Source organism: Osmerus eperlanus, chromosome 16 (genome assembly GCF_963692335.1).
Source record: "Osmerus eperlanus chromosome 16, fOsmEpe2.1, whole genome shotgun sequence".
NCBI lineage: Eukaryota > Metazoa > Chordata > Actinopteri > Osmeriformes > Osmeridae > Osmerus > Osmerus eperlanus.
In genome coordinates this window covers 11,095,658-11,121,394 of record NC_085033.1, presented here as the reverse complement: position 1 = coordinate 11,121,394, position 25,737 = coordinate 11,095,658, and the positions used below count along the sequence as shown (strand labels likewise).

General features: G+C 46.5%; 2 protein-coding genes across 4 annotated transcripts; one reads left to right on the top strand and one right to left on the bottom strand.

The window, feature by feature from the left end:
* Positions 1 to 4,850: 4,850 nt before the first annotated feature.
* tmem53 (transmembrane protein 53) lies at positions 4,851 to 6,647 on the bottom strand. The gene is made up of 3 exons (XM_062482152.1): positions 6,473 to 6,647; positions 6,055 to 6,158; positions 4,851 to 5,957 (listed from the first exon to the last, which is right to left on the bottom strand). The coding sequence occupies exons 1-3, from the start codon at positions 6,525 to 6,527 to the stop codon at positions 5,259 to 5,261; spliced, it is 858 nt and encodes a 285-aa protein (XP_062338136.1). The 5' UTR covers positions 6,528 to 6,647; the 3' UTR covers positions 4,851 to 5,258.
* A 2,202-nt stretch (positions 6,648 to 8,849) lies between these two features.
* tesk2 (testis associated actin remodelling kinase 2) lies at positions 8,850 to 25,678 on the top strand. Of its 3 annotated transcripts, XM_062482137.1 has the most exons (12): positions 8,860 to 8,966; positions 9,254 to 9,288; positions 11,094 to 11,440; positions 14,500 to 14,621; positions 16,510 to 16,558; positions 18,862 to 19,008; positions 19,773 to 19,855; positions 20,382 to 20,466; positions 20,553 to 20,636; positions 20,951 to 21,037; positions 21,388 to 21,526; positions 23,369 to 25,678. In XM_062482137.1, the coding sequence occupies exons 3-12, from the start codon at positions 11,213 to 11,215 to the stop codon at positions 24,385 to 24,387; spliced, it is 2,043 nt and encodes a 680-aa protein (XP_062338121.1). In that variant the 5' UTR covers positions 8,860 to 8,966; positions 9,254 to 9,288; positions 11,094 to 11,212; the 3' UTR covers positions 24,388 to 25,678. The 3 variants fall into 3 exon arrangements, with proteins under 3 accessions (XP_062338120.1, XP_062338119.1, XP_062338121.1); XM_062482136.1 differs by having other exon boundaries at positions 8,850 to 9,288; positions 11,099 to 11,440; XM_062482135.1 differs by having other exon boundaries at positions 8,850 to 9,288.
* The last annotated feature ends 59 nt before the right edge of the window (positions 25,679 to 25,737 follow it).

Here is a 25,737-nt window from a genome sequence, read left to right as displayed (position 1 = left end):
ACAATTTATGTGGCTGGGATGGAGGGATGTGGGAGGGGGTGAAGTGAAGCACTCTGGGATGCATTTAGTGCCCGCGTGGCAGGGCTGGGCGGTCAGCGGGGGCTCGTCCGTGTTTCTGTCACTCTCCGGGCTGTCTGGGCGGCCAGGCTGAGTTTGCTGTGCCAAGATGAGGCATGGCCATGTTTAATTCATACCGCCTGTGTTCCACTCGGGCGCTGGAATGGGCCTCAGTCAATTAATTAGCACCAAACGGCCATTCAAAACAAGATGGGCCGTGTGTAGGTCGCCCATTCTGCAGGTTTGAAGCTCTCCAGACCAGCCAATATACCATGCTCATTTGGCTGGGCCAATTTAGGACTCCTTGTTAGGAGTTCTGTATCATGCGTGGTGCACAGTACCTGAGTGTGCCATGACAGCAGGCGTCCATATTGTAGACAGCTAAATGACACATTGACACTGAGGAGACCATGGTGATGTGGTCACTGTCGGTTTGTCATTGGGATTATTAAATTGCCAATGTCATTTTGGTCTGATTGCTTGTGATATATTAGATAGAGTCAATAGTTTTTTTTGTGTGTTGGTTTTTTGTGTTTATCTTTATTGGAAGGCAGACCATGGACACATTAGCACAGTTCATGCAGTTGCTTTAAACCATAACATTTAGTTACATATTTATTTGACAGGAACTACAAATTATTTTATTCATCCCAATGAATTATTGTTAAATTGTTATAGAAAACTAGACATGTTGTATAAGACAGAAATCAAGTGCAAAATGTTTTGCCAGTAATATTATGAACAAAAACAAATGACCAATGATAAGATAATCTCTGCATCTTTTGTGATACAGGACAAAGACTACAAATAATTAAGAAGAAATTATAAATATTCCATTCGTACTGATGAAATCCTCTCACCGTGGCTAGCAGAGGAACACGGCTCCCGAGTGTGTGTCATCTCAACCGGGAGAGGAGCCACTTCTCTCTACACCACGTTAGATGAGGGCAGGGAGATAAAGGACTTGTATGTTAATCAAGCTCTGATGAATGGCCCGCGCTCCTACAAACACAGGCTGGCCACGAGTCCCTGGTGAATTCTTCAAACAAGCAGCACAGAGGGAGGAGGGAGTCGAGGACATGAGGGGGACGAGGAGAGGAGTCATTCCAGGAAGTAAACCCCGAGATAGTAAAGGAAGATGTACTGTATGCAGATAAGTGGTGTGTCAGAGAGGGTGTGTGAGAGGAGTGAATGGGAGGAGGGGTGGGGTTCTGTGAAAGTGGAGTTCATGTAATGCTCTTGAAGAGGTGGTTGTGTCACCGTGATGACATATCTAAATCTGCTTAGTTAGGGTGCTCCAGCTAACGGATTATCAGCCAGATTTGAGTAATAGACTCCTCATTTAGCTCTAATGCCTTTTGCATAGAGAGCAACCTCCTTTCATCGCTCTTTAAGATGAATCGGCTTCCCAGGCTAAAGAAGAAAAAAAAGCTCTAAAGATATTAGTCTGCCCAGTAACTGCATAAATCATAACATTAACTAATGTGAGCAAAGTTAAACACAGCCTCCTTCAGACACACACACAGAGAAGATTAGGTTGGTGATGTCATAGTGAAAGACCCCTTTTATATTTGCGTAAGGCTTTGTGTCCACACGACCTGCAGACCAGCTTTAGCTTCACATAAGCAATAAAGTCATCCATCAGTGTTATTTATTTCAATTAACCATTGCATTTTTATTGTGAATTTCATGGGACTGTTTTCATTTGGCTGAAACAAATGCAAGGTGAGTGATGAACTCTCTGCATTTATTTGTAAACAATTATGACAGTAAATATGAATATTAAAATTAAACATTAGTTATGTAATTACTGGTGTTGATGACATTGGTATGAGAAGTATCTAAACACCAAAAATTGGCAAATACAAAAAGACACAAAGAAAATAAATCATATTAATAGGCATACTGCAAGTATGATAAGGATGTTTTGTGTGGAGTGTTTGCGAGTGTGTCTGTCAGACAGTGCAACTCCGCTCCCCCTCATTAGACATGCTCCTCCATCACTTCTCCCAATGTGCCTCACTCCCCCTCATAGTCAAATTAAACACACACACACACACTTCTCTGACTCACATGGCCCAGTACACCTGCAGCATCACACAGGCGACGCCTAGCTGACACACAGTTTGTTTTCTACATTTAATTTGACAGAGCTTTAACTAGGGCCTGCTGCTTGTCAAATGTGCAAGCAGCTCAGATGGAGCAGAGCTGGAGGTGTTCTCTTCAAGGGCGGGCGTGTGTGTGTTCCTGTGTGCATGTGTGTTTGTGAGTGTGTGTGTGTGTGTGTGTGTGTGTGTGTGTGTGTGTGTAAAGCAGAGTGACTTTGAACAGGCCAAGCTCGCCCCGGCACACACTGAGAGGGCCTGCACACACGCTGAGGGCTCCTCCATATCTGTCTCTCTCTCTCTTTCTTCCTCCTCTTAAGTGGCGGGCTGAGTGAGGGTGTGAGGGAGATGGGGGATTTTATTTTGATGATGGTTCCCTGTCTAGTCCAGCTTAAACAACCCCCACCCCCCCCCCCCACACACACACCCACCACACACACACCCTCTCTCTCTTTTCTACCTCTCTCTCCCATCTCTCTCTCCATTCTTCAATCCCGGTATCAGGAAACCTTTTAAAGTGCCTCAGAGGCGTGTCTGACTTTGGTCCCGATCCCTCGGCCTTTCATCCAGGCAGAGGGGATGAGCGTACTCATGCTGTCATACACATCTTTCCACGGGACACTTTGCTCATTAGGCCAGGAACAGGGGACTGCACACACTGGCTGACTGGCTCCCTGCTCTACTACATCACAAGAGAGCCTGAAGCAGGCAGGTGCAGAGGAACAGCTAGGAGTGGAGTCAACTCAGTGTGTTGCCGTTCCGTAGCGGAGCTGCGTGTGGCTGTGTGTGTTTGAGATGCCCGAGGACAAACAAAGGGATGAGGTCTTCGCTGTTTCGGGATTCAGATCCCATTCAAAGTATTGGAAACTAAAGACCACATGGTCAGAGAGTAAGTGGAAGAGGAAAAGGTGATCTAACACACTTTCAACTTGCAGGTATTAAGGAAGCCTGTAAAGAACATGTGAGGTCATGACAGTCATACTTGGTAAATCTAAATGTCAAAGTATGCACAGTTAGATATCAGATCATCTTAATATATCATCCACTGATCCAGAATGGGTTCACAAAGGGCCTGTATAAATCAAGGACCTGTTTGGAGCTATAAATTGTGACACTGTATGTCAAAATAGAATATTTCAACTGTAGGAAAAAAATATCCTTTTGAACCAGACCAACAGCTTGGCATTAAAACTCAGAGACCAAACACAAGCCACAACATGAGGCACAACATGCAAACTCTGCTGATCTGAGCTCAAGAACTGAAAGCCTCTTTTTATTTATTCTTTGGGCCCAGGTAAATAGAGTTTTCTGTCCACAATAAAATTGTCGAAAGATACAAATAAAAATGTCACAAGAACAACCACAAATGTATCTTCCCTTTTGAAGCATTAAAATAAATCAACACACATGCCGACCAACATACATAAAATATATTTGTGCTGACTGCGTATGGGTCTCGATCAGTAAGTGTGAATCTCAAATTAAGTAGTTGGCTACAGAAGAGCATGATGCTTTGACTTTATTACCTCTCAGGAAGATTTCTGCACATTTTGTTACTTTCCATGACACACAGACAATACACACACACACTGTGACCATGTGACTACAATCAAATGTTCAGCATTTTATACAGGTGTTCGGGGTAAAGAAATATGGAATATGCCTAAGTAGGTAACAAATACATTTATTTTATATTTCTGTGGGAAATACAATGTTAAATAATTTAGCATATAAAAAATGATGTATAATATCCTAGCAGCAGTGCACAACCGTTATAAATAGCAGTATGGTTTGGTGCAAACTATGGGTAAATGCTGCCCTCCACAGGATTAAACGGGTTACAATATCCAAAACAAGGAATCCAATGTATCCGTTTTCTGTGGAAAAATGTTTGCATGCATGTGTGGGTGTACAGTGAGGGTTTAGAGTATGCAGTGTAAGGGTCTGACCTGATGCTGTGTACCCCTCAAAACTAAGAGATGCGATGCATTCCCGTGCACATGGAAAAATACGCAAGACCACATTCCAATTAGAAAAGTTTCGTCCCTGGACTCAGAAGTTCAAATCTGGATAGAATCAAGATAAGATCAAGTGTGTGCATGTCCGCTGGTGACTGGTCAATGTGAGGCACAGGATCTGTCTCATATGCACTTCAATAAGCGATGTTCATCTGTCTGCACAGATCCATAAACTTTCCTCTTTCTCCTTTACTCCCCGAGTGGCTCAAAATGATACATGAAGTTCCAGGCTCGGGCTGCCAGAGAGAGACAAATGCCAATGACTCGCTCCCAAATGTCAACTCTGACAGTCAGAGACATTCAATAATCATCCCTGCCTGACCAATTTAGAGAGCCGCTCTTCAAACAATCGCTGACGTCTGGCGGAAAGGAAAGGCTAGGTTTGTCTGCCGGGAGCTATGATATGTGAGACAAGGCCAAAAATAGCCAAGCACAATCTTGATTCAACCAACTTCATGGTGCTTCACTTGAGACAGTCCTTCAGTCTTCAGCTGGAGAGTGCTAAGAGTTAAGAGTGTATCATTCCAACACAAAGACTGAAAACAATCAGTAAATGTGAAAGCTGTGTGGCTAAGCACATCTTTGTCGGTCAAAAACAACATTTTGTGTCTAAAGACAAGGTATAGTGAGTTTGAAGAAGAGTAGCTATACATTGCAAAAGTTGACAAGGTTAAATGTTATTTCCATTTATTGAAGGCACATTAGTAAAATAAGTAGCCTAAGTGCTGAACATACAATCTTCATCAACGTTTCAAATTGATGGGAAAACCATATTTTTCTTTTGTTCACATTTTCTTAAAAGATCACTCAGTGTCTCACAGTTCGGGATTTACAACATTTTAGCAAGAGTCAACAATAACAATCCGTCCTATTTTCACCACATCGCAAGTAAACACACTCAGCTATTGGTCTTTTCCCAAACTCATCGCTTGTTTGTTCCAAGTATCCCAGCAGTACCATAGTGCAGTTCAAATGACAGTTTGAGCCTATACATGTGTCACATGACAGTAGAATCACAATACCATATATGCAATGAACATATTGAGCCAAGTTAGTGGCGTGTGCGTCATTATTTTCACTACTGTATAAGGTGGCGCTGCTTCTTGCTCTGGGTCCCCTCGGGGGTCTTCATGCAGTCGGCGAGGAAAGCCAGGCACCGTGTGGTGTACACCTGGGGGAAGTCTCGGTAGTGGCTGACATGAGCAGTGGTCACAAAGTCATAACTGTCCACTGGCATCCCCTTCTCCTTCAGGGCCTTGACCATGAGCTCCACGTCTCCGTTGCGGATCACCTGGTCGGCCTGGGAGTAGAGGTAGAGCTGGGGCCAGGTGACCGGGTGCTCCCTCATAGCATCATAGTGGTTCCTGTGGATGTACTTGGTCACGGGGTACAGGACCACCCGTAGTAGGAAAACAGTCACGGCAAACAGCGTCAGGAGGACGTACTTCAACATTGTGTTGACATTGGGCCCCAGAGTAGCAGTGAGGGCACGTACCGCCCCACAAACATTCCCACTACCAGGGGCACTGTCTACTACAGCCCCTACCACACGCAGGGAGCTGAACTGTTGTTCACTGTGCATGAGTTCAACGACATAACGGTAAAGCATGAACCCTCCATTGCTGAACACATGGAAAAATATGGGGCTGTTCTCCACTTCATAGTCGTAAAGGATCTCCAGAAGTTTGCGGGCGGTGCTGCTCAGTTCTTTGAAGCCAAAGGATTCAGAGATAAAGACGGTCTTCAAGGGGGCTGTGTAGCGGACAGTGACACATCCCTGCAAAAGACAACGGGTGGGGTTAATGAGTGAATCTACAGTCAAGTAGCTGGTATTGAATAGGAATAAGAAATCATATTTTGGGGGGCCAACTAACCTGTTTATTGTAGATTGAGCCGTATTTGGTTAGATGTTTGTCTTTACAACCAGCCCATCCAAGCAGGATGACAACCGGTTCCTTGGTCCCATGCCAGTGTCTCTCTGAAAGAAGAAAGCGTTTGACTAGCTATCTCTCAGTTTAGCTTGCATCGATACGTTTTAAATCTTTCATAATCATTTATAATTTAAGTGCTGCTACCACTGTAAATACATACGACTCATACGATTCCACTAGCTAGGCAGCTAGCTAACTCAGAGGATCCAGGTAGCTACAGTAGCTAACTTACTGTACAAAGGAACTGGATAGATAGCTAGCTTACAGTTTGCACAGCTTGCCTTGTTTGATTGTATTGTGCGTTGTTAGATAGCTAGCAGCAAGCTAAAGTAGCCTACAACATGGTGTTGATAATGCTCACCCGAAATAAGAGCATCTGGAAATACAATGTTGTAGTCTATGCCATCATCTGCCATGTTTTGTACGAATATATCTAGCTAGTCCGTTGATGCCGTTGTCCTTCCTGCACGGTTCATTGATTGTGCTGTCACAGATAAATTGTCAGCCGTTGTTCTTTCGTGCTGTCGGAACTGTAATAACTATGTGCACGTCTGTTTTGTAATCCAGGGCCAGCTGATTTTGGTCAGGTGGGCGGAGTATACACTCGATACACTTCTTTTGTTTCTTTTTTGTAAAACTAAATTGACTGTAATATCACTGTCATATAGCCTACCGATAACGTATCATATCGAAGACAAGTACCGCAAAAAAAACAACATCTACGAGGACGGTAAACTGCACGGCAATCAAGGAACCACTTTCATTTGTGAACACAGAATCAGACAAGCTTAAAGATGCTGTAAAGCAAATTCCATGATTTGTTTCTCAGTAGGCTACATTATATACGTGTGAAATGAGTTCCTGAAAGCATGTGCAAAGCGCGAAAAACTTTGTCGCACTAAAATGTGGAGTTAAACCGTTTCTATTCCTTTTTCGGCTCAGATTTTGTATAGGCAGAGACAAAACCCGACCTATCTACGTCACAGCGACCTATCTACGTCAGATCACAGACGGTTGCATTCTGTTACTCAGCTGGTACGATGTAAAGACAAAGTAATTAACACATAAAACACTCAGAGACTGCAGGTAGATCTGTTCTGATATCTGCAATTGCTGTTGTTGCTGAATTCAATAAATTCGAGGGGGCGGAGGTTCAGCTCCTTCAGGCGACACGCCCCCCCCCCCCAGTCTCAAGCAGGAAAACTGCTGATTTTCTCATTCGAATTTGGATGGGTAGTTAACAACACATTCTTCTGTGGTGTGATGAACTTAAAATTCATTTTCAATTCCACTTTACAGCATCTTTAATAAAGGGGTTAAACTTAAAAATATTGTTTGGGGTAGTTGTGTCATCCTTCACACTAATCTGGACACTTGTTTTCTTATTTGGAAACATCACAGAGCCAGTACCACAGAGGTCACCATATCTGACAAGTAGCAGCCGTCAGAATGTGTGACCCCACTGTAACTGCTTAATAAAGGAGTTAAACTTCAACATATTGTTTGGGGTAGTTATGTCATCCCTTCACACTAATCTGGACCCATGTTGTCTTTTTTGGAGTCATCACAGAGCCAGTACAACAGAGGTCACCATATCTGACAGTCGTCAGAATGTGTGACCCCACTGTAACTGCTTAATAAAGGAGTTAAACTTCAACATATTGTTTGGGGTAGTTATGTCATCCATTCACACTAAGCTGGACCCATGTTGTCTTTTTTGGAGTCATCACAGAGCCAGTACAACAGAGGTCACCATATCTGACAGTCGTCAGAATTTGTGACCCCACTGTAACTGCTTAACAAAGGAGTTAAACTTTGACATATTGTTTGGGGTAGTTATGTCATCCCTTCACACTAATCTGGACCCATGTTGTCTTTTTTGGACTCATCACAGAGCCAGTACCACAGAGGTCTGCATATCTGACAGACGTCAGAATGTGTGACCCCACTGTAACTGCTTAATAAAGGAGTTAAACTTCAAAATATTGTCCCCTCAATATAACAGTAAGAATCATTTGATGGTAGGATATACAGAACAGAAATTATAGGTGGGGTGCATTTCAGGGCAGGGCTGTGTTGGGCCTTGGGAAATGCACCCCCTGCTAACTTTGACTAGAAAAGGGCCAGATGCCTGAAACCCACTGTGGTTACTGATAGTCCCCTTGTTTCCAGGTCCAGATCTTAACCAGATGGTTGATCTTCTTCAGGTTATACATGGACAGATAAGTCACCTGAGATGGTTTGGTTTCTGTGTCGGACATTTTCAGCCATGTAACAGTGAGGTCACATATTCTGAAGACAGCTATCAGGTCCAGATGTGAAAAATTGTAAAACGTTTTGGGGGGGAAATTTTTAGCTTTTGAAAATATGTTTTCGACCTCACAACAGTGATCAAAATATGTGACCTCTTGTTTCCAGGTCCAGATGTTGACCAGATCGGGGATGGACTTTTGTTTATACATAGCAATGACAAATAAGTCATCTGAGATGGTTTGGTTGGTTTTTCAGACATTTTCAGCTATGTAACAGGGAGATGCTAGGACATACAGAACAGAAATGACATGGATGGTGCATTTCATGGCAGGGCTGTGTTGTGGCGATGTGGCATAAACGCCACACGGGGGCGCAGTTTTCAAGCAGATGACGACAAACCCTTGGTACTTCAGACAGACCAACATTGGAAGACTGTTTTCGTCTCTGAGTGGTGGTTTCAGCCGTCAATCACTTAAAGGGGCGTGCAGTTCAGACAGTGGGAGTGTTGAGACTGAGGCATAGTAGTCGCACATCAAGAGAGAAGAGGAGAGCTAGAGCTGTCAAACGCTTGAGTTATCGGAGGCGGACAACTATCGCATTTGGTTTGTTAGACAACACAACCATCTTAAAACAAAGTTACTCCTTTACTTTTTTAAGAAACAGTTTTGATGTACGTTTTAAAACTGTGTATCTGAAACTTCTCGTTTGTTAGCTAGCTACAGTACGATTGAGCTCGACCAGCTAGCTAATTGAGTAGCTGACTGCTGGCTTTGTTGACAAACTTATCTAGCTATTGCTAACGTTGTTAGCTTAGCTGAGTTGATATGATATGGTGGAACCGAGTTTGAACTGTCAAGTTTTTGACACCGTCCTTATTGTTGCTGAACAGTCCGCCGTCACATTATCTTGATGACCAACAGGCAGGTAAGCACCAAACTATCTAGCTAGCTACACAAGTAGAGCTGACTTGGCCAATTTGTTTTGCTGCTATTATAAAGTTAGTGAGGTTTCTTTTTCTTGTAGTACTCTATAAATGCTGCAAATTAGCCTGCTATGCTAATTAGTCTATTACATAGGATTAACATTAACAAGCTAGGTATATTTGCTATCTATTCAAATATCAACAAGTATCAAGTTTTGATTTGAGTCTATTTTGAGGCCAAGGTAAATGGTCCCTCCACTTTTTATAGCATAATTTCTTATCATTCAAATGTCGAGTATGCTGCTTCTCAGAAATCCACCGTGTAAAGCAGATGGTCTGGTGGTCTGATAGGAATAGGTCTTTATCGTTGGAGGACTGGCGAAATGCAGACTTTTTCTTCTTTTTGCACAACTTCTGTATGTACTATAGCTGATTGTGTGAGGTTCTCTCGAACATAGACACACGCATACCACCGTTTGCATGTCTACAGTATGCATGTAGCTCGTGTTGCCTGTGTCTTTGCCTTGCCCTCAGGGTACCACAGGGATGCCACATCTGTTTTCTTTATCGGCTACACTTTACTAACCAGATTCCTCGTTCTGTCCGTGTTGGCTAGGCCTTAGCATCCCCAGAGTGAAGATGATTTATCACTGGGAAAGCATGAGCTGCATAGGCCCCAGCAAGTTCTCTCTATTTTGGACTCAGACATGAAGTCAGTGCATGAGATGTCCAACTGTGGGTAGTCAATGTTTAGGCTTGTAATTGTTTAGAGGGAGAAGCCTATTCTTTGACTTCATGTCCTATACTCAGCTGTAGCTAGCTGGCATCTATTTGTTCTGTCTTTGAGAAGCAACAGGTCTTTGAAAAACCTGAGGCAGACCCATTGAAACATTATTGGCAGAGCTGAGAGGGAGTTTAAGCTGTAATATTACAGAAGGGCAAACATGCCTCAAAGTCCCCCACTATAAGCCTACATCTTTTTAAGGATGCATGTTTCTATCAGGGTGTATTCTCAGTTAGAATGTTTTCAAATAGAAGAGGTAGGCTATTAAATTGAGAGGTAAAGGCAAAATACCTACAACGATCCTACGCTAATTACACCTGTCTATGTCCAGCTGAAAGGAAAGATAACCGGAAAGTGACATATTTATTAAGCCAATCTCCATCTACCAGCCCCTTGAGCACAAACTAAGCTGTAAATGGGTTTAGCTGCGGAGCTACTGGTCTCAGACTGGTGACTATGGCTTCAAAGAACTAGGCCAATGTGAAAGGTCACCACAGGACTGTGTTCAATCAAATGGCTGCTCTATGATCTTTGTAAGATCTCCAGACAGTGCGACTTAAAACAGCAGGGTTCTTCTGCTGTCTCCTTTGTTCATAGGCTTGTTTTGGATCCCAGGCTTGGACTTTAGCTTTATCTTGGTTAATCTCATATAATTGGACAATCAATCCCTATTAGAGCCATTATATCTGGGTTCGTCTACTTAGAGAGCCTGGCTGGACTCCTCTGTGTTTATAAAGAGGTCTGGCCTTGTCAGAAGTAATGTTTTGGTCTTCTTAGCTGTTTAAAAAAGCGAAAAAGAAAAGTTACACTAGTCTGTCACAGGAATGTGATAAATAGATTAGGCTCGTTAGCCTTCCATACTCTGTTTCAATGGCATGTCGCTTGGAGCATACAGAATTATTTGTTCGTGCACACTTGTTTAAACAAATATAAAAGTCACAACATTTGTCTACGTTATTTCCATACTGCACCATTAGTTCATTTCAATATTATAGCCAATGGGTCTTTTTCAACTTTTCCAAGGTCAGACTCAACTTGACGAGCGCCTATCCACCATGTGAGATCTTCACCCTCCAGAAGTCGCCCACACAGTTCCTCTTCGTCGCCGTCGTCCAGAGGAAGACGAGGGCAGCGCCGCTGCCATGGACAGGAAGCGCAACTCCATTTCCGGCGTTCCCATGAGGCCAGAGCGACTACTGGAGGAGCGGGACGGAGGCGGCGTGGGCGAGACCACCCCCTTGCCCTCTCAGGTGGGCAGGGTGTGCCCGTCCTCCTACCGCGCCCTCATCAGTGCCTTCTCCTGCCTGACGCGCCTCGACGATTTCGCCTGCGAGTGGATCGGCTCTGGTTTCTTCTCCGAGGTTTACAAGGTAAGCCCGGCCTGCACGAGTCACCTGCCTGCACAGGCTCTACTGACGTGAGGTCTAACCATAATGGATGGGGATGCCAGAGCGCTATGGTAACTGGTTGTGATGATGATGGTGGTGTTGTTGCTGTGGTGAGCACAGAGCTGTTGGGAAACCTGGTGTGGAGAGCTCAACTCAGCGTCTTGGAAGAGATCATTCAGTGCTGGCCTCAGCTCTTCTCCCTGTGGTTGATTACTGCCATCCACTAGACTTTACAACAAGGCGTGGCAATATGTAGGGGGTCAGGTGGCTGAGCGGTTAGGGAATCGCGCTATTATGCAGAAAGTTGCCGATTCGATTCTGGCCGTGTAAAATGACGTTGTGTCCTTGGGCAAGGCGCTTCACCCGACTTGCCTCGGGGGAATGTCCCTGTACTTACTGTAAGTTGCTCTGGATAAGAGCGTTTGCTAAATGTAAATATCGGGATATCTCAGTGGCCCTTTCCGTGAGGAAGCCTCAAGACTTACCTTTGAGCTGATAAAGAACACTGCCTGCTTGATATCACTAAGTTAGGGTAAGTCCGGGGGCAATAATACCTATTTCCCCCCTCCCTCTATTCTGTAGTCTGGCCGTGATAGCGCTGGAGGTCAGACAGATCCTCAGAGCTGGCCCGGTCATGTGACGTCTTGTCGTGACTGATCGCTTCCACTCATCCCTATAGGCGGATTTGGTCTGTGTGCAAAAAGTCCTTCTGTTTCCATGTAGGTTAAGTCTCCTGCTAATGAATCATGGCTACCTTTTTGAAGTAGTGATTCAATGACGACTCCTGCTTGGTTGTCAGAGAGCTCTGTTGTCAGTTACACTTACTCAAGGTGACATGTTGGGTGCTTAGTTCCAGGTGGACGTTGTGGTCAGTAGTGAGTTGCCAATGTTTTGAGGTCAGTTCAAGAGCCCCCCCCCCCCCCCCCCTCTCTCTTTCTCTACACTTTCCGTTGCTCCCCCAAACCAATACGTTTGTTGCAGCACACAAGTCATGTCCTCCAGGCTGAAGGCCCCCTCCCAGGCTGGAGATGCATGCATAATACCTCCCTCCCCACAAACACACACACACAGTTAAAACTGATGCTGTGGGGGAGGTCAGAAACAGTTCTACTCTGTGGTCAAAGGTGAGAGATTCACCTATTTTCATTGGTGGAATTTGACTGAAAAGTTTAAGTGTTTACATATATTCCAACAACCATGTACCATACTTGTACACTTCTTGCTGAACCAACCCTCAATGTAATCTGTTCACATACAAACATGATTTCGTCATTTGACTAAAATACATGAAAGAGATCATGGTTCAACCTGGTCTGGGGGCTAGCCAGGAGAGAGCTGGAGAGGCAGGGCAGGGCAGATTGAGGTAGAGGGGGTCTTGCTGGGCCAGCGTCTGGGCTTTACTCTGAAACAGGCTTTTCCCTCTCCTAGTGGGGTGGGGGAGTGTCCTGGGGGGGGGGGGATGAAGGAGAGAGGGAGGTAGAGCGATGGGGGAGGTGGGCTAGAGGAGAGACCATCTGGTGCCTCTCTTCTCCTGCAGGGAAAACCAGATCCTTGTAGCCAACTGCTAGACCCTGACTCCCTAGTTCCCTGCCCCTAATTCCATAGCTCATAACAAATCGGTTCTGCCTTCTAGAACTTCATTTTATGTGGTTCTTTTATGTGGCCTATTTTCTCTCGCCCTCCCTCTGAATTTAAACGTGAACATTCTTAGGAGACTAAAAGTTATTCTAATCCAACCGAAGAATCTCTCTCCGCCTCTTGTGCTTGATAATCTCATCATATCTGTCTGGGGGGATTACTGTGTCGTAGTGGAACTATAAAAGCACAACAGCAGCAGGCCTATGACTTTTACAGAGGTAAGTTGCTGACGGCAATAAACCTTGTGTGGTTACGATCACCACTACAGGTCTCAGTGTCTCAGCCGAGTCACACTGTGTTTAGGCCAGCTTGTATCTGTCACTGTCTGCAGGAGGAAGTGAATATTAGGGGAGCGAAGGCCCCACCGATCGACACATCCTCTATCTGACACACTCACATCCTGTGTCTCTGCTCCCCTTCTTAGAGAGCAGAGTAATGTGACTCTCTCTGTCTCTGTCTCTCTCCCCCCCCCACCACCCCCCCACCCAGCCGGAACAAAGTTCTAACCCTATATTTCGGAGCAGGTTAATGTAATAGTCTAATAGCTTATGTCATATTGCACATACTTTCGTCCTATTTCCCCTAAAGCAATAAGATTAGGCTACTTAAAGAGACCTTCCACTCATAAAGTATGTTCTAAATGGCATAAATGCTGCCAATTAATAATTGACGTAATAATTGTAAATGGTCAGTAGCCTATCGATTAAGAAACTCGAAAGCTGATAGACTAAGCATTCCGTAGCAAATAATAACAATAAACCCACTATTTATTAATTAAAACTACTTCAGCATAATAATGCACTTAAAATACAAATGTGAGCAAAGGCAGCAATCGCTATCGAATCAACAGACGTGCAATTTAGCTAGCCCGGGGAAGAATACAAACAACGAAAATCACCAGTTAACTTAATTTAAATTAGCAAGAACTATAGACTAATACAATAACAGGCTTAAATGAACTGACAACAAGTTATACGACTTACAGTTCTCAAGGACGCACACACGCAATCTCAACTGCGGTGTCCGTGCTATACTCCGACATGCACTCTAACAATCACTGCTGATAGACGGCCTACAATTTTGTACAGCCCTATTTCTGATACCTTGGCAGCAGAAATTTATCCGTGGCGAGCCGCCAGGTTTTTCAAAGATGAGCTATTTTTAATGTTACCTGTAAAGTTCAATCAGTTAGAGCATGATATCTCTGATGAGACTGACCAGATATTGAGTTCAACCTTCCTGAACTGTGTGTGTGTGTGTGTGTGTGTGTGTGTGTGTGTGTGTGTGTGTGTGTGTGTGTGTGTGTGTGTGTGTGTGTGTGTGTGTGTGTGTGTGTGTGTGTGTGTGTGTGTGTGTGTGTGTGTGTGTGTGTGTGTGTGTGTGTGTGTGTGTGTGTGTCGCAGGTGCGGCATCGGGCATCGGGCCAGGTGATGGCTCTGAAGATGAACAAGCTGAGCAGCAACAGAGCCAACATGCTGCGGGAGGTGCAGCTGATGAACCGCCTCTGCCACCCCAACATCCTCAGGTCCGAGACACGATAACAGCCGCGCCGGCTCCACATGGACAGAACCGCATGCCTGATAGGCTTTCTGTTGACTCGCATAGACAGTTATTCATTTAGCCGACGCTTTTCATCCAAAGCGGCATACAAATAATGCATACAGTAAGATAATCAAGCCTGCACAGGCTGATAATCAAGCTGTATTTTACAGTCCTAACATCCTGAGGTTAGTCAGAGGCCTGTTAGGACACTGCTACTTACTTTTGTACCAGTATGGCATAGGCTGAGTAAGTCTGAGATAAGTACTGCTTTGAACTGACCAAATCCAAGATTGCGAAATGAGTTGATGTCCGAAATTAGGCCTACTTCAAAAGGTCTTGAATTTGGACACAAAAATATAGGCTAGGAAGGGGGGGCTGAGGACTTTAACTCCCCAATTTGTAATCCTCCTTATTTCCTGAAAGTGACCTAAGATCAGTCCCTGGTGCTCGGTTCATATGTTAAAGGGGTAGTGCAACATTTTACACTCGTGCAAAAAGTGGCCTTGTCCTTTTTAAAGGGGCGCCCAGGGTCTGTGTAACATTGAGTTAACCTGACATTGGCGGACTCTCTGTCTCTGAGCTTTGTATATGAGCCTCTAGTGAGCCTGGGACCGTGACCTCCATCACTGCTGCTCCTCAGAAAGCAGGTCACCAACCAATTAACAATGGATCCTCTTGCCACGCCAGGGTCTGTTAAGGTTTCAGCGACATCTGAAAGGGCCAGAAGGAACTGGGCTGTCTCCTTCTCTTCCCTCCTCGTTTGTTTGTCTTCCTAGAGAGAGTCTCATACCATGGACCTGCCAGGCCTGCGTTCTAACAGGCTTTCTGGAACCATTGAACACACTCACAAATGATTTGCTTCGTTGCGTCGTCTATTACTGTTTGATGCCTTGACCGTTATATTAGATGTTACCATATCCTCTCGTAGAGACAGTATGGCTCTGGATGATGGCAGTTCTCTTTTTCTGTGGTGCGCATCCCACTGCAAGGCGTGTGTGTGTGTGTGCAGGCACGCGTGTGTGTGTTCGTCGTACAATCCCAGCATTGTCGGCGGCGGTCCTAGGGGGGTGTTTTTGTGTGCGAGTGTTAACAGGAGAACCGAGAAGGGGGTCTTTGTTTGTGAAATCCTAGGAGGACCCCTTCAAGTTCAGTCTCAAGGTTTATAGGGCCTTTACTCCCCCTGCTCCCATGTTAGCTGTGTGTGGAGGGGCTCGTGTATGAAGACATTGATACTTCTTATGTGTGTTATGCTTCATGGGGGGAAAACTGCCTTTTTTGACCGGCTTTGGCTTGTAAGGGATGTGTGGGGTGGCAGTAAAAAAATAAATAAAAAAAAGTGGAAGGGTGGAATGCAGGTAAAGAACCTTGTTTTTCTTACCCTTCCTGGAAGAAATGACATTCTTTTTATGCGTTGCCTTGTTCAGTCTTGCCCACCAGCGCAGAAACATTTAACCCTTTCCTCGCTGTTTCACTGTCCTTTAGACATCACAAGGAAAGATCTGGTCTTGGGCTAACCTGTAATATGAGGTTTTAATGCAATATCAGCCTACAATGAAATCCAAGAGATATGAGTTTAGTTCATTTGTTTATTTAACAGGGGCCATGCACAACACAACCGTTGGTTCAGAGTTCGCTACATATAGCTGATTTACATCTGCAGTCCCTGGGCGGGAAGACAGTAAACAATACAAATAGGCCAATAATTTATTTATAGGGTACATCACATAACGCTATATCACTAAAACTCCAAGAAGTATCCAGCTAGTATTTTTAAGGGAGCTGAGAGAGAGGCCTGTGGGTGAAGGGGCATTGTGGCCCAAATGTCTGTCTGTGAAGGACTGATGACTGAATGGGTTTTTGTTCTTCTGCAGGTTCATGGGAGTGTGTGTTCAGGAAGGCCAGCTCCACGCTTTGACTGAGGTAGGACACACACACACACACACACACACACACACACACACACACACAGACTTCATTATGTGTAGTATGTGTGCATGCCTGTGAGAGAGAACAACAATGTGTGTGTTCTGTGCCTGGACCTGGTCTTTACCAGGGGGGTTTCTCAGGTGAGCAACATGTCAGCTGCTGGGACATCAGCCTGTAATTGTACAGAAGCAGTACCAAGTGTTCTCTCCTGCAGGCATGACACACACACACACACACACACACACACACACACGCAACATATCCACTTAAACTGTCTACATAGGCAATGAGAGGCCAGCCGGGTCTACTATTAGCACTGTGGGCTGTGTTTTCTAGCTCCAGTTATTTTTAACCTAAGTCTGGGTTATGTGTGTAGCCTGTGTTTGTCTCTGTGTAGGATAGTGTATGTGCGTGTGTTGGTGTTGTCATAAAAAGAAGTCCTGTAACCTTGCTCCAATGATTAGCAAATTGAGTAGTCAGGGGAAAATGCTTTACAAGCTGCTATACTTTGTCAATGAATGGTAGCGGACAGTGCAGTGGATGCCGACCGTGGACGACAGGAGAGAGGAAGAGAGAGGGGGAGGGGGTGAGGTCCTGTCCACATGCAGCCTGTAAGGAGTTGGATGGAAAGCTAGGATGGCTCTGCCTAAATCTCCTTGGCCTTGCCGTCGGCACGGAAACCCCTGGTCGGACTCCCCGTCGCCTCATACACATCACGTATTAGTGCAATTATAATCCCAGCTAATCCACAACCCATGTTGGGGATTAGATGACGTTATCATTTGAAGCTGTTTGCACCTAGTAAAGATGACTATCCCCGTTCTTTCCGCTTCGGATGGCAACGTTTACTGGTTCCCTCGACCCTTGTCATGCTGTCAGTTAACTCTAACTTCTGTCTTGCAAACAGGAAGTATTGCATCGTTTCCTTGTCTGTGACCCAGCTGCTGAAATGAGCATGTGGATTATTATATTGATGACTGTAATGTCCCACGGTTCAGGAAGCAGGATTAATCAATTTTAACCCTAACAATCTCTTCTTCTCTCTAACAGACACACACACACATACACACACATACATGCATGCACATGTACACACAACAGGGCTGGTAGACGACAGATGTAGGGGCCGGGGGTCTACAGAGGAATTTGTAGTTAAAGACGATGTAATCCTCTGATGCTGTGTCTGGGGGGAGCTTTGGGAAGGGGCTGTCTGGGGGAGCGGAGCAGTCTGACAGGGGCTTTAACCCACGCATACACGGACATGACGCCCATCACACTCTGGAGGCTGCTGCTCCACGTTCCTGCAGAGCGGGTGGAGGCAGAGACCAATCAGTTCTGACCTTCCTTCAATCTGGCCAGAGGATAAACTATGCCCTATAATCCAGCAGGAAGGTCAAAGAGTTTAAGGGACAAGGCAACATAGATTGGTTGCGATCAGGTATGCGCTTATCTGGTGTGCCTTAGCGACAACTTGGAGTTGGACTCGCATCCAGTCAACAGACATGCACAGGCTAGGTCCACTTAGAAGGGTTGTTTGGTCCCAGAGCCTGCCAGTTTTCAGAACCACCAGCCGTGCATAAACTAACGAGGTCAGCCAGGACTCTCTGTCTAGCCTAGTTATCTGACTGGCACTCTGGATAATCACCTCAGTCTGGGAGCCCCAAGTCAGCTAGTCCCTCTCCATGGAGGTAGTGCAGTGTGGTTGTATTCTGTAGTGCATCTAGCCATAGCTTATTCCGTTGTTTAGGACTGGAACATGCAAGGCCAACTTGTCATGATCAGAGCTGACATGGGAGAGAGAGAGAGAGAGAGAGAGTTTTAACCCCACTTAGCGGATTCCCACTTATCGTTCCGTGGTGTACGCAGTTGGCTCGTCGCTCCCTCACTCTCGCCGTGTCTGCTCTCCCACTCATTGTTCAGCCAATGGGCTTGTGCTATATTTGGAGCGCTCAGCATAACTCGATTTACAGCCCTCTGACCTAACTTCCTGAAGGGAGTGATGCCCTCGCCGCAAAGTACCAATAGGAAGTGGCCTAACAATGACACGTACCTCATATGAACCTCACGACAGTACATACGGTGGCCTACCTCATGGATATGGTTCAGGGAATGTTTATCTAACAGGCTACATCTGCATTCAGTTTAGCTTGCGTTGTTGCCTGTTCTGATATTAATGTTTTGTTCAGCATGTTTTCCCTGATTACAAAAGCTCAAATTTAACTCCATCTTTGTATCCCTAAATGACCACTGCCTTTCTATGTACAGTAACTGACCACTTACTCGCTTACCCCCTGCAGTACATCAATGGAGGCAACCTGGAACAGCTGCTGGACAGCAACAAGCAGCTCAGCTGGGCCACGCGCGTCAAACTGGCCCTTGAGGTCGCTATGGGCCTGGGCTACCTGCACTCCAAAGGCATCTTCCACAGAGACCTCACCTCCAAGGTAAGGCAGGCCAAATGGAAGGCCAGCCCATCCTGGAGGAACACTGGGGCACAGTCGGCAACAGTTTGAGGGGCATAAACTCAACAAGGGCTTCAACTTTCTAGGCAATGTGGCCCCACAACAGATGGTAGGAGACGGGTCCTAGGAGACAGGGATCATATAGCTTCTGCCTCTGGCCTCCTCTGCTCTGTTCTCCTGTGCTGGACCCTGCTTTCCAGGCAGGGTTTTAGAAGCTGCTGCGGCTGGTGACAGATTCACACCAAGTTGACATGAAGCGCCAGCCATCACAGAGCAGCTGTCTGAGGGCTGCCTGTTTGGGTTTGGTCTAGGTTGAACATTCAGACTCACGCTGTGGGATGTGTAAGACACCATCCTGATAAGTGCACACTGGTTCAGTATAAAGTCCACGGGACAGCACAACAGTTTTTCAGCCCCGATTTACTTGGTTTAGATATTTCTGATAATATATTAACAAGTCAGCATTTAGTCGCTCGTATCTGCCCTTCCTTATCTGCTTGTGAACCACCCAAGTCACCTCTTTAGTGAGAGACGACAGCAGCATACTGTAGTAACACGATACACAGGGCAGCTGAGCATTTTACGTTTACCCTAAACAAAATGTCAAATGTAAATGGCATGTAAACACTGCACGCTGTTGTTACATTGCGTATGTCAACACCAAAAAAAGGCTTTGGGGGGAGGGCGAACGGCTTTGTTGGTGAATGTATGCTTAACGTCATCTGTCCTGTCTTTTCTGTTGTCAGAACTGCCTGATCAAGTGTGATGAACACGGATACACGGCCGTGGTGGGGGACTTTGGCCTGGCAGAGAAGATCCCCAACCATGAGTACGCACCCTGCCGTCCGAGGGGCGCTTTAGTCATTACATAGGGTCTCGCTGCCTACCTGACCACACACACACACACACGCAGGTGGACATTCAGAGCTTGTGTTTTGTTACACGTTGGAGAGGGAGAGGCTGTAGGGGGGGAGAATGAGAGGCTGTAGGGGAGGACGAGGGAGAGGGAGAAGGGATGGTGCTATGCCAGTAGGACGGGCTCATTTGATTACTCAGGAACAGCCTGTTCAAGTACCAGCACAAATAATACCAACACAGGCTCTCCGTCCATCTCTTAGTCTTTTCAATTATATACAGGGAAAGTTACAAATGTCAGTCTAATCAAGAGCTCTCTTCTTTCTTTGTGTGTGTGTGTGTGTGTGTGTGTGTGTGTGTGTGTGTGTGTGTGTGTGTGTGTGTGTGTGTGTGTGTGTGTGTGTGTGTGTGTGTGTGTGTGTGTGTGTGTGTGTGTGTGTGTGTGTGTGTGTGTGTGTGTGTGTGTGTGTGTGTGTGTGTGTGTGTGTGTGTGTGCGCAGTGCGGCGGGAGAGAAGCTGGCCGTGGTGGGCTCTCCATACTGGATGGCCCCCGAGGTGCTCAGAGATGAACCCTACAATGAGACGGTAGGCCTCTAACCTCTGGCCCCGGGCAGGACAGGACAAGGCAGGACAGGACCCAGCATGACTGACCTGTGCATCTCTGTCTACAGGCGGACGTCTTCTCCTATGGCATTGTCCTGTGTGAGATCATCGCTAGGATACAGGCCGACCCTGATTACCTTCCTCGTACCGAGGTGAGCGCGTGCGTGTGAGAGCGTGCACGCGTGTGATTGTCTGTCTGTGATTCCCACTGTCCTCCTCTATGACACAGTCCGGCACAGCCGGTTATGTAAGACTTCCCCCGGTCTCATGTTGATCAGGGTGACAGGATGTTGGCACCAGAGCTTGGCCACAGGACACGGCTCTCCTAATTCATCGGAAATACGTTGTCTGACATGCCACAAATTGTTAGCCATGACGGCTCAAAGTATGGATTTCTGGTTTGACCTCTTTTCCTCTGTTCCTCGTTCTCTAACGCTGTTTCCCTCCCTCTCACGCCCCCATACAGAACTTTGGTCTGGACTACCACGCCTTCCAGCACATGGTGGGAGACTGCCCTGCCGACTTCCTCCAGCTGGCCTTCAACTGCTGTAACGTGAGTAGCTGCCAGCTCGCTCCACGCCGACGCGTCCCTGTCACATGACTCGCTACACTACCAGCTACTGGTTGGTTGCTACTTGATGTGGCAGTTATGTCATCGCAGTCTAGCTGGCCCCTGACAGGGCCATTCCCTTCTATTCTCATCATCGCTTGGTTACAGTCATGTATCAGCTATGCAATGTTGAGTCAGTAAGAATAATAGCAGCCTCTCTCTCTGTCTCTCTCTCTCTCTCTCTCTCTCTCTGTCTGTCTGTCTGTCTCTCTCTGTCTGTCTGTCTGTCTGTCTGTCTCTCTGTCTGTCTGTCTGTCTGTCTGTCTGTCTCTCTCTCTGTCTCTCTGTCTCAGATGGACCCCCAGCTGCGTCCGTCCTTCCAGGAGCTGGTGAAGAGGCTGGAGGTGATCCTGTCCAGGCTGAGGGCAGAGGAGGCCGACCGAGACCGGATCCCCCTGTCTGGAGACAACGACAAGAAGAGCCTGCCCAAAGGTGCCCCTCCTGTGTGTGTGTGTGTGTGTGTCTACTGGAATACAGCCGCATGTTTACGGGTTAGAAAAGCCTCATGTCATCCCTTCACTGTCAGCCCCACCTCCTTTCACATGCTGTTCTCCATGCCTCAGCCCGCATCATTTAACACTCTGTTTCCTTCTAAAGACTGGAGACCTGTGATTTCCTGGAACAGGGGGGGGGGGGGGAACCTGCTAGTAGTAGTCAATTCAATTCAGCTTTATTAGCATGACAGTCACTACAACCGTATTGCCAAAGCTTGAGACACAACAACAGATGACTATACATTAACAATACCAGTCAAAAACAACAACAACAACAAGGAACGACAGCCAGTATTGTTTGAAATATGTGGCAACAACAAAACGCTCAGATGAACAAAAAGTGCCCACAAATATACCACAGTTAGCACAACTACGCAGTAATAACACCAGTCATAATAGTGTTAAGAATAGAAAAACACAAGTAGTCTCTCTCTCTGCTGTAATCTATTCCTTCGTCATGTCCAGCTGGTCTGGAGAGGTGCAGCGTGTCCCCACTCCTGCCCTCGTCCTCAGAATGCTGCTCTCTCTCTCTGTTAGTGCTCTCTCTCTCTGCTCTCTCTTTCTGCTCCGTTAGTGTTCTCTCTCTGTTAGTGTTCTCTCTCTGCTCTCTCTCTCTGCTCTCTCTCTCTGCTCTGTTAGTGTTCTCTCTCTGCTCTCTCTCTCTGCTCTGTTAGTGTTCTCTCTCTGCTCTCTATCTGCTCTGTTAGTGTTCTCTCTCTGCTCTCTCTCTGCTCTGTTAGTGCTCTCTCTCTCTGCTCTCTCTCTGCTCTGTTAGTGTTCTCTCTCTCTCTGCTCTCTCTCTCTGCTCTCTGTCTCTCTGCTCTGTTAGTGCTCTCTCTCTGCTCTCTCTCTCTGCTCTGTTAGTGCTCTCTCTCTGCTCTCTCTCTCTGCTCTGTTAGTGCTCTCTCTCTGCTCTCTCTCTGCTCTATTTGTGCTCTTTTTGCAGGCTCTTATGTCAGTATTTCTGCTCTGTCTGTTCTATTTTGGCTGGCTCTGTCTCTCTCGGTCTCTCTGGTGGCTGTTGACCCCTGAGCTCAGTGTGACAGTTTGGCTCCTCGCTGGGCCACTGTCCCTCGTCCCCCGCTCCACATTCACCACACCCCCCCATGCCTGCCTCCCTCGTCCCCCGCTCCACATTCACCACACCCCCCCATGCCTGCCTCCCATGCAGGCTCGGGTTGCTGCTCTGGCACGTCTGATGCTAATCTAACTATAGAGTGTTTGGTTTCGCAATATCCTGATTGGTTGGGGGGCGGGGGTGATCAGTGTTGTTTGGTTGAAAGGAACTCAGGGCCGTAGAAGGATATCAATAATTTAGGTGACTTCTCAGATCTTCTCTTCCGTTCACTTGGGTTTAGGAGTTCTGTTCATCTACCAGCTCCAGGCTTTGGACTGGCCTGTGTTGTTATTTGTTTGGCTTGGCCCTTCCTGCGCCTCTCCTCTGAGCTGCTCACCTCTTCTGGTTGGCTGTCCTCTCCTTGCTCCTGTTGATTAGTTCTAACTGGTAGTGCCACATTCCTCAAGCCCCAGTCAAATGTGATACTTTTGTTTTGTTTTGAGTGTCTCCTAGGATATGATGTCTCATAGTTTCTGCTTCTTGTGAACTGTACTTTCATGTCAAAATACCATTGTTCTTCTTTTAATCTCATGATCCCTGTCTGTTTGGAATTTTGCCTTGACTGCCCTCTGGTGGTTAAATTGGCGTGTCATTTAATATCTTCTGTAGTTTTTTTTTTACACAGTTTGTTTTATTCCCTCTCCCCTCGTCTCTGTTCCTCAGGTGAAAAGCTACAGGGCATTAAGAGGTTAAACCCGCTTCTCCAGGACGACAAGATTCCTCCCAAATCCCCCCGCCCTCGCCGGAATATCTGGCTTTCCCGTAGCCAATCGGATATCTTCTCCCGCAAGCCTGGCAGGAAGGTCAACGTCCACGACCCCTACTACAACCCCGCCCCTAGGGCAGGGCCGGGAGCTCGCAAGATCAACCCTTTCAACGCCAGGGAGGACTTGAGGGGTGGCAAGGTGAAGTTCTACGACGTGCCCAGCAAGTCTGTGTTCTCCCTGATGTTCGACCTCCACTCCCCCCAGGGCTCCGTGTTCTCCTCCCCCAACCCCGCCGCCGCCCTGCCGGGGGGCTGGCAGCAAGACGCCCTCTGGCAGCAGCTGCCCGGCCGCCAGTGTCGCTCCCTCCCCGTCTCCCCGCAGCCGGACGATGCCTTTTGCCCCGCCCCTGCCGGCTGCACCCTCTCGGCCTCCGTCTCCAAGGGCGACCCGGAGCAGCCGGGAAAGGACGTCCGTCCGAAGGCGCTGAGCGTCTGGGCCAAGAAATACACCATCATGGAGATCCCCCCGTTCTGCCCCAAGAAGGAGACAGAGCGAGGGAGGGAGGAGGAGGGGGGGAGCATTGGCTCTCCCATGACACCCAGTGATAGGGAAGGAGAGGAGGCCATGGACTGTTCTAGCAGTCAGGGGAGCCCAGAGAGGGGGGAGGAGGACACCAGGACCCCCAACTATACTCTGCTAGAGCAGGGCCCTTTAATCTACCAAACTCAGGTCCACCTCCAGCCCCAGAACGGCCGCACGGGAGAGGACAGGACTGGGGACAGGTTCAGGGACGTAGGGGCTCCGCTGTGTGAAGAGATGGAAGCAGAGGACCAGGAGGGGGACATGTCCCAGGAGACCCCCCCGTCACCCCCTCTCAGGCCCCCCAGAGCAGAGCGTCTGAGTCCCATCGTATTGATCCCCTGCACGACCCCACAGCCCTCGGAACCAGAACCCCCCCCCTCCTGTGACATCTAGCTCAGCGGCTCACCAACAGAGGAGCATCATGGGAACTGTGGTCTTTTAGACCGAGAGAGAGAAAGAGACTCCTCAAACAAGAAGGACGAGTGATCGTTGCAGCCGGTGCCCTGAAAATAGAGATTATTTTTTAATGATAAGGTGTTTATATTTAATACTTCAAAGATGTACTGTGTGAAAAGGTGTCGAATTCCCTCAAGGTTGTGCGTGTGTTTGCTTCAACTCCTGCCTGCTTCTTGAAGATCCAGTCTACTGTATGTGTGTGTCAACAATGAAATCCTCTTACACAACATGCTATCTAATGCTACTCGATTTTGAACAGCCTTAGCAGAGAGAAGGTGGTGGTGAAGACAGGCTTGGTACCATAGTGGGTTTATACTTCACTAGACTGTAGGGAGGAAGTCTGGGCAAGGAGCATCTGGAATATATCCAATCCTTGTTAATAAAAGCTGTGGAATCCAACTGAAAAAAGCTTTGAAAGCACTTAGACCCATTGTAAAATGTTCATTGTTAATATAAAAGCTCTCTGCTGGTGATATCATTACTCATTGAGGTACGTTTGCCTAGAAGATGCCTGAAACAAATGGCTTTTGCTTCCCTTTCATGATCACCCTGAGGTCTCTCACTTACTTTTGTTCTCTTATGTTAAGAACTTTGACGTTCAAAACCCATACTTGTTTGTTGTTGTATATTTTTACGTGTGTGTACTTGTTTTGAATGTGTGAGCCACCACAACCTTTTTAATGTTCAGTGTCACCTAGTCTTAATACAGCAGCTCCTTCAGCCTGGTGTGCAGAGCAGACCGGTAGCTGTAGATGGAGCCGTGACGAGCCTCCATGACCAGCCCCAGCTCAGGCTCTCCTGCCTGGTTCTGGCCCCCTCCTGTTCAGGTCTGCTGGAGAGTCCAGTGTAGAACTACTTAAATAGTCCATTGCACTTGAAAAATGATGTTTTTGAGTTAACCCACTCGTTTGTCACTACATTTCTATGCAATAAATGTTAATTGTGTCTGGTCGGTTTTACGTAGAGGATCTATTTTGATATTTATGAACAAGAAAAAAACATTTTGATGTCTTACTTTGTACTTGTCTAAAGGCATATGTTATTGCTAAACTTGAACTGAAATATTTTTCTAATGTAACTTTCCTTTTGCTTCGTGTTTCTCCCTAGACTGCTTGTTCAGTCCCAAGCCCTCCAAGTTATGTTAAGTATTCAGTATGTGACAGAATGTGTTCAGCCAAAGCACAAATAACTTTGTTTTTCCTCTTCATCACATTAAAAGTTTTTTTTTACTTGATTATAAGAGAACATGTATGCTTCATAATAAATGTTTAACTTTTGGAACATGTG